General features: G+C 45.9%; 1 protein-coding gene across 1 annotated transcript in view; it reads right to left on the reverse strand.

The window, feature by feature from the left end:
• The window catches only part of ak5 (adenylate kinase 5), a 70,806-nt gene that overhangs the window by 42,947 nt on the left and 14,139 nt on the right, over nt 1-13,720 (reverse strand). The window contains exons 3-5 of the mRNA XM_072274802.1: nt 12,274-12,441; nt 8,595-8,767; nt 4,128-4,241 (exon numbers count right to left, since the gene is read on the reverse strand). Of these exons, the coding sequence (XP_072130903.1) occupies nt 4,128-4,241; nt 8,595-8,767; nt 12,274-12,441 (455 nt within the window). The remainder of the gene's footprint in view (nt 1-4,127; nt 4,242-8,594; nt 8,768-12,273; nt 12,442-13,720) is intronic.

Genomic DNA, 13,720 nt, shown 5'->3' on the forward strand with positions numbered 1-13,720 from the left:
TGATTTATTCAGATGACTGCTCAGTCTCTGACTTCCATTCACCATTATACAGCAGAGGGTACCCTTTGCCTCATCAGGCCGCTGTCATTTCTCTAAAAGAACCACCTTTGCGCGGAAACGAGAACGGGGTGCTTTGAGGTCTTTTTCTTCCTTTTAAGACTGAACCCATCTTTCAAGTTATTCCTGGGTGTAGTCCATCTCCTTGGCGTCAGTTTCTTTGGCCGGCCTCTCTTAGAAAACTGATTGACTTCCACAGACTTGCAGCTTTCACCACATGACTTCAAACGTCTTCTAGACCAGGGGTTCCCAACCTGGGGCCCACAGATCCCTTGGTTAATGGTAGGGATCCATGGGAATTCCTGCTCTCGGCAAAAATCCTTCACCTCCCAGGGTTACGGTCTTTGGAGCTTCTGTTGGTGTTTCCATAGCTCTGGGATTTTGTATGTTGGGGTTGTGAGCCCCATGCCCAACCCTCCTCATTTCTCGTGGGACTGTTCATGGCAGAGCACTGAGTCAAGAGCTAGGGCACTGAATGCTCCTATAAAATAATCTTCAGGATCCATGCTTTTGCACCATAAACATTTTATCTTCCCAAATCTGTTCCCAATTTTCTTTCAAAAGTTATTATTTGTTCTGCTTATACTGCTCATTCATGCAGCACACTAAAGATCATAACAGCTCACCTAGTAATTGGAATTGGGATTGGGACTGGTTTTCTGTTGTCACTTGTACTGAGATACAGTGAAAAGCTTGTCTTGAATACTACTCATACAGATCCAATCATTACACAGTGCATTGAGGTAGAACAGGGTGAAACAGTAACGGAATACAAAATAAAGCGTAAAATCTACAGAGAAAGTGCACTGCAAGTAAACAAGATCATTGCAACGTGAATGTGAACATGTACAAAAACAGGTAGAAAGTCAAACACTGAAGTCAGCGAGTCTGAACGTAGAGGCCCAAGGGTCAAAGCTCTGGGTCAGCTTGTCCGTAGGTCAGTGACCCGATGTCTGAGTCCAGGCCAGGGACAGGAGGCCGGAGGAGGCCCGGTGACTGAGTCTGAAAGTCCTGGGACACGGACTAGAGGTCAGAGGTGACCTGTTCTGGAGTTGGGGGGGGGGGAGATGTTTTGTGTGTGTGTGCGGCGGGGGGCAGGGGCTTGATTTGCTGTTGTTTTGTTTTGTTGTCGTTATTGCTGCTTGTGTTGTTCCGATGAACACTGTGGGCAAACTATGCTAGTACTGGAATGTGTGGCTGCCCCCAGCTCTTGGGTTGGTTGTTAATGCAAATGACATATTTCAATTTATCTTTCGATGTACATGTGATTTATAACTTTAAACCTAAAAAAATGTCTAAAATAGATAATTAATTTATTTATTTTGCGATACAGCACATTGTAGGCCTTCTGGTCCTTCCAGCCATGTTGCCTGAGCCACCCCTGACAACCCCAATTAACCCTAACCTAATCACGGGACAATTTACAATTAATCTACCCAGTACGTCTTTGGGATCTCATTTGACGCAGAAACACTGGAAGAGCCTGAAACGTGGTAGTTGGTTTATTGTTCTCAAACGTAGACAGATAGAGTGAAAAGCCATCCAGACAGATCATTCCATACATAAGTACATCAGGACAGTGTGAAAAGGCGGCAGTGAGTGGTGTTGCAGCTACAGAGAAAGTGCAGTGCAGGTGGGCAACAATATGCAAGGGCCGTGAAGCAGTAGATAAGGAGATTAAGGGCTCATTTTTAGCATATGAGACACCCGATCAAGGGGGATCTCATTGAAACCTATCAAATATTGAAATGCCTATATAGAGTGGATGTGGAGAGGATGTTTCCTATGGTGAGAGAGTTTAGGACCAGCCACATAATCCACAGAAGGACATCCACTTAGAACAGAGATGAGGAGAAATTTCTTTCACCAGAGGGTGGTGAATCTGTGGAATTCACTACGACAGGCGGCTGTGGAGGCCAAGTCACTGAGTACATTTAAAGTGGAGGTTGATCGATTCTTGATTAGTAAGGGCGTCAAAGGTTGTGGGGAGAAGGCAGGGGAATAGGGTTGAGAGCGAAAGTAAATCAGCCATGACAGAATGCAGAGCAGACTCAATGGGGTGAATGGCCTAATTCTGCTCCTACGACTTGTGTGGGATAACAAAGCTAGAAGCTTACCTTGAGCCTGGTGGTACTTGTTTATCTTCTGCTTGATTGGAAGGGGGAGAAGAGAGTATGACCAGTGTGGAAGAGGTCCTCGATTATGTTGACTGCTTTCCCAAGGCTGAGGGAAACATAGCTGGTCAACGGAAGGGACGTTGGGTTGCTTGATGGACTGGTCTGCGTCCCCAACTCGCTATCATTTCTTGGGCAGAGCAGTTGACTTACCGAGCTGTGATGCACCTAGGTAGGGTGCTTTCTGTGGTGTCCCAGCAAAAGTTAGTGAGGGTGATCAAGGACCTACTGAATTTCCTTAGAGGCACTGGTGAGCTTACTTAGCCACAGACTCCACATGACTGACTAGGACAAATTGTACTTCACCCCACTTCCCAAAGTCAACAACCAGCTCTTTTGTTTTACTGACGTTAAGGGAAAAGAAACGCAAACACAAGAAAATCTGCAGATGCTGGAATTTCCCCAGACAGTCCTTCCAGGTGAGGCGACACTTCACCTGTGAGTCGGCTGGGGTGATATACTGCGTCCGGTGCTCCCGATGCGGTCTTCTATATATTGGCGAGACCCGACGCAGACTGGGAGACCGCTCTGCTGAACATCTACGCTCTGTCCGCCAGAGAAAGCAGAATCTCCCAGTGGCCACACATTTTAATTCCACATCCCATTCCCATTCTGACATGTCTATCCACGGCCTCCTCTACTGTCAAGATGAAGCCACACTCAGGTTGGAGGAACAACACCTTATATTCCGTCTGGGTAGCCTCCAACCTGATGGCATGAACATTGACTTCTCAAACTTCCGCTAATGCCCCACCTCCCCTTCGTACCCCATCCCTTATTTATTTATTATTATATACATATTTCTCTTTCTCCTTTTTCTCCCTCTGTCCCTCTCACTATACTCCTTGCCCATCCTCTGGGATTCCCCCCTCCCCCTTTCTTTCTCCCTAGGCCTATCGTCCCATGATCCTTTCATATACCTTTTGCCAATCACCTGTCCAGCTCTTGGCTCCATCCCTCCCCCTCCTGTCTTCTCCTATCATTTTAGATTTCCCCCTCCCCATCCCACTTTCAAATCTCTTACTATCTCTTCTTTCAGTTAGTCCTGACGAAGGGTCTCGGCCCGAAACGTCGACTGTACCCCTTCCTAGAGATGCTGCCTGGCCTGCTGCGTTCACCAGTAACTTTTATGCGTGTTGCTTGAGGGAAAGGAAGTTTTCTTGACACCATGCCACTAGGCTCTCTATCTTCCTCCTGCACATGCAGCCTTTTAATTCTGAATGATTAATACACTGAACAGGGAATAATTAAATACAGAGTCATTTTCCTAACTCTCAGAACTGTAATGAGGAACAATTAACTTGTGCCCTGATCTATAGTGCTCAATGCCGGATAGTTGAAGAATTAGAGAAACTATTTAAATGGATCCAGTGGAAAAATTCAGCCTCTCGGTTTGTAAATCTATACAGTTTGTTGCAAGGGATTTGAATCAGATTTGAGGGTTTTGGATTAGGGTGTCAAATGTTTATTTTTCTAGTATTTTCCTTGTAGTTTAACCCTCCAATGTTTGTTTATAATTTTCATATAATTGTATGCTGATCACCTATGTACGTGGATCAGTAAATTTTCAGTTAATTTTCTAGTAATTGTATTTTCTAGATTTTCTGCAGTATGTGTCACACTATTTGAATCTGGCTATTTAACAGGTTAATTGTTATCACTGGTTGGTTGTTTATCACTTGTCTGAGTATGAACCAACCAGGACTTCTTTCTCTTTGCCTTTGTTCTTGTAACACTCAATAAAAAGGCCACGAGCACAGAGTTTTCTGCCTCTATAGATCGTCAGGATCAATATCGCTAGACCCACCGATGGACAGGTATCTCACTCAAGCCGAGGCAGGTGATCAACAATACTATTCCTGCCTCCAGAAAGGAGTTTCACTCAGGTGTCCGTACCTGATCCTCAAAGGACAATGCCTGGGCCACGTCTCTTGGGAATCCATCAATGACAATTCCTCGGGTGTCTGTGAGCTGCATCAAACGTTGCTTTATCTCAGTGATCGTGGTTTCCTTCAGTCAGGAGACAGACACACATAATTTATTAATGTGCCCATCCGGACAATGAAATGTACGAAGCCAGCACAGTAACAGCACACATCTCTTCATTAATTGCACTGCTGACTCGAAATGTCTGCCAATTCCCCACAGCGTTCTAACTGGTTGCATCACCGTCTGGTACGGAGAGGCCACTGGACAGGATCGGAAAGTTACAAACTCAGTCAGTTCCATCAGGGGCACCAGCCCCCCCAGCATCAGGGACAACTTCAAAAGACAATGCCTCAGAAAAGCAACATCCCTCATTGTGGACCCCCATCACCCAGGACATGCCCTCTTCTCATTGCTACCATCAGGGAGGAGGTACTGGAACCTGAAGACACACACTCAACACTTTAGAAACAGCTTCTTCCCCTCCACCATCAGATTTCTGAACGGACAATGAGCACATGTACACTAACTCAATATTTTTTCTCTCTTTTGCACAACATATTGAATTTAATTAAAAAATATTTCTATGCCTTATCGTAATTTATAGTTTTTTTATGATGTATTGTAATATACTGCCGCTGCTAAGCAACAAATTTCATGACCCATGCCAATGTCTTTAAATCTGATTCTGATCCTGATTCAACAGTAGCTACTCTTCAGAAGTACTTTAACGGCTGTAAGTTGCTTTTGATATCTGTACAGTTTGGGGAAGTCCTATATAAATGCAATTTTTTTATTTGCTTTGCTTGGTGGATTGTTGCTAGTGCACTGAAGACATAGTTGAGGACATCTTCAGAAGACGATGCCTCACAAAGGGACCATCAATCATTAAGGACCCGTGCCATCAAGGACACGCACTCTTCTCATTACAATCACCAGAGAGGATGTAGAAGAGCCTGAAGACACACACACACAATGTTTTAGGAACACCTTCCTCCCCTCCACTATCTGGTTACGCAGAGAAATCAGCGGTAGCAGAACAATGCATTCGTCATGGCCCCATTCATCTACCAAATCATCCGATTCTTACCCTTACTGGCACATTACTGAAACAACAACCCTGAGATCACTACCCTGAAGATCCTGCTTTTCAGCTTTCTGCCTAACTCCTTATAATCTCTCTTCAGCACCTCCTCCCTTTTCCTACCTATTGCATTGGTACCAAAATGTACCAGAACTTCTGATTCTTCCAAAAGGACTTCTTTCTTTCCAGTCCTGATAAAGGGTTTCGGTCTGAAACATCGACTGTTTACTCTTTTTCACAGATGCTGCCTGGCCTGCTGAGTTCCTCCAGCATTTTGTGTGTGTTGCTTTGGATTTCCAGCATCTGCCAATTTCCTCCTGTTTGTGATACTCCCTGAGTGTTAACCATTTCAGTTAATTTTCGTGATCATTCTCGTTACCCTCCTACGGGCCCTCTCCAATGCCAGCACATTCTTTCTTAGATATGGGGCCCAATATATATAAATATATATTCAATATTTTTGGATTCACAGGATTTAGGCAACGCTGACAAGGCCACAATTTATTATGCAGGCCTAATGCCCTCCAAAAGGAGGCAATGAGGCACTTCTGTGAGCCACCACAGTCCTTTTGGTGAAAGTGACATTTGATCAATATTGCAAGGGAACAAGCCCTTCTGCCTAAATCATCCTTGCCAAGCGAGGTGCACACCTAAACTAGTCCCAGTTGCCCACGATTAGCCCATATCCTTCTAAACCTTTCCTATCCATATACTTATTGTATCTGAACTGAACCATTTCCTCTGGCAGCTCAAATGCACATCAGAATCAGATTCAGCAGCAGTTCAATGCAATACATAATATAGAAGAAAAACAAAACAAAATAACATTTCAATTATTGTAAAGAACAAAAGGATGACAGGAGTGAAGGTAGGACCGATTAGAGATAAAGGTGGGAAGATGTGCCCAGAGGCTGTGAAAGTGAGCGAGGTCCTCAATGAATACTTCTCTTCAGTATTCACCAATGAGAGGGAACTTGATAATGGTGAGGACAATATGAGTGAGGTTAATGTTCTGGAGCATGTTGATATTAAGGGAGAGGAGGTGTTGGGGTTGTTAAAATACATTAGGACGGATAGGTCCCCGGGGCCTGACGGAATATTCCCCAGGCTGCTCCACGAGGCGAGAGAAGAGATTGCTGAGCCTCTGGCTAGGATCTTTATGTCCTCGTTGTCCACAGGAATGGTACTGGAGGGTTGGAGGATGACGAATGTTGTCCCCTTGTTCAAAAAAGGTAGTAGGGATAGTCTGGGTAATTATAGACCAGTGAGCCTTACATCTGTGGTGGGAAAGCTGTTGGAAAAGTTTCTTAGAGATAGGATCTATGGGCATTTAGAGAATCATGGTCTGATCAGGGACAGTCAGCATGGCTTTGTGAAGGGCAAATTGTATCTAACAAGCCTGATAGAGTTCTTTGAGGAGGTGACCAGGCATGTAGATGAGGGTAGTGCAGTGGATGTGATCTATATGGATTTTAGTAAGGCATTTGACAAGGTTCCACACGGTAGGCTTATTCAGAAAGTCAGAAGGCATGGGATCCAGGGAAGTTTGGCCAGATGGATTCAGAATTGGCTTACCTGCAGAAGGCAGAGGGTCATGGTGGAGGGAGTACATTCAGATTAGAGGATTGTGATTAGTGGTGTCCCACAAGGATCAGTTCTGGGACCTCTACTTTTCATGATTTTTATTAACGACCTGGATGTGGGGGTAGAAGGGTGGGTAGGCAAGTTTGCAGATAACACAAAGGTTGGTGGTGTTGTGGATAGTGTAGAGGATTGTCAAAGATTGCAGAGAGATTGCAGGAGTGGGCTGAGAAGTGGCAGATGGAGTTCAACCCAGAGAAATGTGAGTTGGTACACTTTGGAAGGACAAAGTCCAAGGCAGAGTACAAAGTAAATGGCAGGATACTTGGTAGTGTGGAGGAGCAGAGGGATCTGGGGTACATGTCCACAGATCCCTGAAAGTTGCCTCACAGGTGGATAAGGTAGTTAAGAAAACTTATGGGGTGTTAGCTTTCATAAGTCGAGGGATAGAGTTTAAGAGTCGCGATGTAATGATGCAGCTCTATAAAACTCTGGTTAGGCCACACTTGGAGTACTGCGTCCAGTTCTGGTCGCCATACTATAGGAAGGATGCGGAAGCATTGGAAGGGGTACAGAGGAGATTTACCAGGATGCTGCCTGGTTTAGAGAGTATGGATTATGATCAGAGATTAAGGGAGCTAGGGCTTTACTCTTTGGAGAGAAAGAGGATGAGAGGAGACATGATAGAGGTACACAAGATAATAAGAGGAATAGATAGACTGGATAGCCAGTGCCTCTTCCCCAGGGCACCACTGCTCAATACAAGAGGACGTGGTTTTAAGGTAAGGGGTGGAAAGTTCAAGAGGATATTAGAGGAAGGTTTTTTACTCAGAGACTGGTTGGTGCGTGGAATGCACTGCCTGAGTCAGTGGTGGAGGCAGATACACTAGTGAAATTTAAGAGACTACTAGACAGGTATATGGAGGAATTTAAGGTGGGGGCTTATATGGAAGGCAGGGCTTAAGGGTTGGCACAACATTGTGGGCTGAAGGGCCTGTACTGTGCTGTACTATTCTATGTTCTATGTAAACCTTGCTGCCTCGCGGCTATACCCACTCACGGGGAAGGCTTCAGGAGTAAACCCTGAGGGAAAAATCAAGAGCTGGAGCCCCTAAGGCAGTCCTACATTGAGTTCAATGCTGACTGGCAACTCCTGCAATGCTGCTGTACCAAACTGCATTGGTCTCTGCCGTTCCTTTGGGTTCAGCAGATGCGTGGATATGCGGAGCTTGCTACATGCACAACAGCTTGCTCTCCATATTGTACTGCCCAGGCTTACATATCTAGACAGCTAGGACACAATATTCTACCAACTGGTACGTCTTTGGGATGTGGGAGGAAACCAGGGCACCCGGAGGAAACCTTCACGCTTCTGGGCAGGACGTCCAAACTTCTTACGGACAGAGCCGGAACTGAACTCGGAGGCCCCAAGCTGTAACCGTGTCGTGCTGAACGCTGTGCTCCCGTGACACACTCATGCTTGGCTCACTCACATGCTTTGCAGAAGGAAACCTTTCACCATTTCCCTGTTCTGCCCCGAGCATGACTCAGATCCTACAACGTGGCTGACCCTTAGCTGGCTTTTTGAAACCACTTATCAAGTCATTCACGTCAGGAGGCAATTAGGCATAGATAATAAATTCCAGCCTTGTGTGAAACTGTAAGGAAGACAATCCTTGCACAGCATTTAACAATCTCTGCGCTCCAAGATAATTGGTCATTTGACACAGAAGCTAGAATGCAATTATAAGTGTTCAGATTTAGGTTTATACCTGAGGTGCCAGTTCCCCGTTGGTGATAATTTTAGCTATCAGTCTCCACTTCCTGTTACAGGTTGCATTGTGGATCATTTTCTTTCTGAGGAGCTCTCCCACTGAAATGTACTCAAATCCGTACCGCTGGGCAACTTTCAGGCTCTGGGTACCCTTGCCACTGCCAGGCCCACCTGTGTGAGAAACGCAACGTGGCGTCAGAGAGGAAAACGTGCAGCATGAACCAGTTATCTTGTCTTTCGGATGTCTAGGTGCAATTTACGGAACTGTAATGGTACCGGAAATGTGGCAGATCCTTTGCGCATAAAAGTTCTTGAAGTTTAAAGATCTAGATCTTCAGAAAAAAAAAACATAGTACAGTACAGCTCAGTACAAACCCCTTGGCCCACAATGTTGTGTCAAACTTTTAACCTACTCTAAAATCAACCTAACTCTTCCCTCCCACATAGCCCTCCATTTTGCTATCATCCATGTGCCTACCTAGAGTTTCTTAAATACCCAAAATGTGTCTGCCTCTACCATCTCCCCAGGCAGGGCATTCCACGCACTCACCACTCTGTGTAAAGAACTTAGCTCTGACATCCCCACTATACTTCCGCCCGATCACCCTAAAGTTATGCCTCCTTTAATTAACCACTTCCACCTTGGGAAAAGGTCTCCAGCTGTCCACTCTACCTATGCCTCTTATCAGCTTGTACACCTCTATCAAGCCGCTTCTCCTCCTCGTTCGCCCAAGCTCACTGAGACTTTTCTCATAAGGCACGCTCTCTAATCCAGAGCGCATCCTGGTAAACCTCCTCTGCATCCTCTCTAAAACTTCTATGTCCAGCTGTGCAGCTGGTGTTGTAATAGGGTTACGTTAACCACTACACTACCCTGCAGACGTGGTGGCGTGTGCCCGTAATCTGGCTACTCGGAGTGGAGGCTGTCGGATGGCTTGAGGCCAGGAGTTCTGGGCTGCTGTAGGTTGTGCCGACTGGATTTCATTACAAAGTTGGACTTTGGTATGGGGCCACGAGAAGAATCCAGGTTGTTTAAAGTTGATACAACCTGCAAGCTGGTAATGATCAGGTGATCCGCCTTAGTATTGCTGAATAAGGGATAATCACTGCTCAAGACAACAGGGAGAGTTCCGGGAGCAGCCCAAGTGTTACACCTGTCCACATACCTCCTCCCTCACCTCCATGCAAGGCCCCGAACAGTCCTTCACCTGTGAATCTGCCGGGGTCGTCTATTGTGTCCAGTACTCCTGATGTGGCCTCCTCTACATTGGTGCAACCCGTCCTAAATTGGAGTCTGCTTCGTCCGGCATCTCTGCTCCATCCACCAAAAGCAGAACTACCTGGTAGCCAGACATTTTAATTCTGATTCCTATTCCCATTCTGACATGTCAGTCCGTGCCCTCTTCTTGTGCCAAGATGAGGCCACCCTCAGGGTGGAGGAGCAACACCTTATATTCCATCAAGGTAACCTGGTAGCATGAATATCTATTTCTCCTTCCAGTAAAAAAAATCCCCTTCCTATTCCCTCTTCTTCTACTCCCCATTCTGACCATTTACTTCTTCTCACCTGCCTATCACTTCCTGCTGAGTCCTCTCCTCCTCCTTCCCTTTCCCCATGGTCCTCTCTCCTCGCCATCTTCTCCAGCCCTTGACCTTTCCCAACCACCTGGTTTCACCTATCACCTTCCAGCTAGCCTCTTTCCCCTCTCCCCACCTTTTTTATTCTGGCATCTTCCCCCTTCCATTTCAGTCCTGAAGAAGGGTCTCGGCCCAAAATGTAAACTATTTATTCATTTCATTTGTTTATTATTATTAAGGGATTGGACACGCTAGAGGCAGGAAACATGTTCCTGATGTTGGGGGAGTCCAGAACCAGAGGCCACAGTTTAAGAATAAGGGGTAGACCATTTAGAACGGAGTTGAGAAAAAACTTTTTCACACAGAGGGTTGTGGTTCTGTGGAATGTTCTGCCTCAGAAGGCAGTGGAGGCCAATTCTCTGGATTCTTTCAAGAAAGAGTTAGGTAGAGCTCTTAAAGATAGTGGAGTCAAGGGATATGGGGAGAAGGCAAGGCAGGAACAGGGTACTGGTTGTGGATGATCAGCCATGATCACAGTGAATGGCGGTGCTGGCTCGAAGAGCCAAATGGCCTACTCCTGCACCTATCGTCTATTGTCTATTTCCACAGATGCAGCCTGACCTGTGATTTCCTCCAGCATTTAGTTTGCTTTGGATTCCCATCATCTGCAGCCTTTCTCCTGTTTAGGGGAATTCCATGTCCTCAGCACTGCACAGGATCAGACCCTTTTTTGCTCGTAATGTCAGTGTCGCGCAGAATACCAGTGTAAACTAATCCCAGCTGCCTGCACGTGCTCCACATCCCTTCATTCCCTGCCTGTCCACGTGCTCCTGTGCTTACCTCTTAGACATTGCAAAGTCATGTTTTCTGTTTGGATTTCCGAGTTCCAGATTCCCAGAGTCCTTTTATTTTTGTGAATGCAAGTACTCTTCAAAATAACGTCATGCCATCTTTCATAAGATTAGACAGATAGGGCCCTGGCAATACTACATCAGGAGTTTGAGGGGATTTTCTAGGTCACCAAAGTCATTCGCAGATTTCTACAGATGTACCATAAAGGACATTCTAACTGGCTGCATCATCATCATCCGGTATGGAGGCTCCAACGAACAGGATCTCAAGGGGTTTCTCGGCCAGCTCTATCATGGACACAAACTTCCCAACTATTAAGAGCTTCTTCAAAAACTGGCAACCATCATTAAACACCCTCACCATCCAGGACGTGCACTCTTCTCATTAATACCATCGAGGAGGATGTACAGGAGCCTGAAGAGCCTTGTACGCTCAGCGATTCAGGAACAGTTCCCTCCTCTCCACCATCAGACTTCTAAGTTCAACAGGAGCACTTGGAGGAAACCAACACGGTCATGAGGAGAAAGTACAAAGTCCCTACAGACAGCTTCAGAATGAAAGTTCAAAGTACATTTATAATCAAAGCAGGTATAATTTATACAACCTTGAGTTTCGTCTCCTAACAGGCAGCCACAAAACAAAGAAACCCAAAAGAACCCATTAACACCCAATGTGCAGAGAAATAAAACATCATGCAAACAATAGTAGTAAACAGACAACATTCAGAATGAAAGTGAGTCCTTAGACATGAAGCACGGAGCAGGCCACAGCCCCAGCCTCAGTTCAGTGCAGAGCCGAGTAAACGTCGCAGAGCAATGAGCAGAACCAGCCCATCCCTTCCCTCTGGTCCCAACACCTTGCCTTTTCAATCTGGCCCAATGTTTAATTCATCCAAAAATTAGGTCATTCCTCACTCCAGAACCCCAGCTCCATCGCTAGCTCTGAACAGTCCACGATCACTACCTCGTTACCACTTTTAATTGCACAATTTATTTATTTTTGCAATTTTACGGACTTTACGTCTTTCCACTGTATTGCTGACGTTAATCTGAATCTGATTCTGATTAGTTTTGCACCTCTGATCTCTTGTCCTGAACCTCCTCCCCCAATGGCAACAGCCTGTGAATTACCACTCATTTGAGACTCCTCTTCGTTTTGTCTGTTTCCACCGTTTTCCCCTCAGTCTCCCAACTCCCTCATCTATCCTCGTCTCTCAGGCCCAGGAAAGGGTAGGACAGCAACGTTACCTATGAGCAGGATAATCCATGGGCGAGCTTTGCTGGGGTCGAACACTATGTACTCCTCAATAAGTTCAGCAGTTTCAGACAGGTCTGTGTCACTCTCGATAGACAACTGGTGAATTGGTGGCAAGCGATCGTAACGCTGATATGCAAAATTGGGACTCTCAGGCAGAACTATGGGCAAATGGAAGAAAAATTCAAAGTAAATTTGTTATCAAAGTACATATCTGTTACTAAATACTACCCTGAGGTATATTTACTTGGAGACATTTACAGGAAAAAAATTAAGTACAATAAAGTTTATGAAAAGCTGCACGTAAACAAAGACTGTCAAAAAACCAATGTGCAAAAGAAGACAAACTGTGTAAATAAAAAAAATACTGAGAATATAAGTTGTAAAGAGTCCTTGAAAGTGAGTTTTCAGCTGTGGAGTCAGTTAGCATTGAGGTGAGTGAAGTTATCCACAGCAGTTCAGGAGCCTGATGGTTGAAGGGTAATAACTGTTCCTGAACCCGGTGGTGTGGGACCTAAAGCTCCTTTACCTCCTTCCTGATGATAGTAACGAGAAGAAGGCATGACCTGGATTGTGCAGGTCTTTGATGTCAGACAGGAGCAACAGAGAGGTAAATCCCCCCCAGCTTACAGAAGACAGGTAACTGGGTGACTGTCAGGAGAAGGAAGGGAAATGCACAGCCAGTGCACAGTTTTTAAAGGCATCCATTTGTCTTGTGAGACCATGGATCTGCGCCTGGAAAGTCTTCACTCTCCAGGGCACAAGCCTGGGCAAGGTTGTATGGAAGACCAGCAGTTGCCCATGCTGCAAGTCTCCCCTCTCCACGACACCAATGTTGTCCAAGGGAAGGGCATTAGGACCCATACAGCTTGGCACCAGTGTCGTCGCACAGCAATGTGTGATTAAGTGCCTTGCTCAAGGACACAACACGTTCCCTCGGCTGGGGCTCGAACTCATGACCTTCAGGTAGCTAGTCCAATGCCTTAACCACTTGGCCATGTGCCCATACAGTGCAGAGTACACCTCTCAATAATAAGTATATAACTTTAAATACTACTGAGAGGCATGACCTACTTGCGGGGGGGGGGGTGGAGAGGGGAGGAGCCACAGTGACTGGGTCTCTGGCACTGAGTCTGGCGCTGTGGCTCAGAAAGGCAGAGGGGTGAAGAGGACTGCAGTGTTGATTGGAGATTCCTTAGCCAGAGGAACAGAAATGAGGTTCTGTAGAGAGTCACCTGGATAGTATGTTGCCTCCCTGGTGCCAGGATCAGGGAGGTCCCAGATCGTGTCCATGGTATTCTCCAGGGTGAGGGTGAGCAGCCAGAAGCCTTGGTACATATTGGCACCAATGACATAGGCAGACAAGGTGAGGAAGTCCTGAAGAGAGATTTTAGGGAGCTAGGTAGAAAGCTGAGAAACGTGACCTCCAAGGTAGTAATC

Source organism: Mobula birostris, chromosome 12, assembly GCF_030028105.1.
Source record: "Mobula birostris isolate sMobBir1 chromosome 12, sMobBir1.hap1, whole genome shotgun sequence".
Lineage (NCBI taxonomy): Eukaryota > Metazoa > Chordata > Chondrichthyes > Myliobatiformes > Myliobatidae > Mobula > Mobula birostris.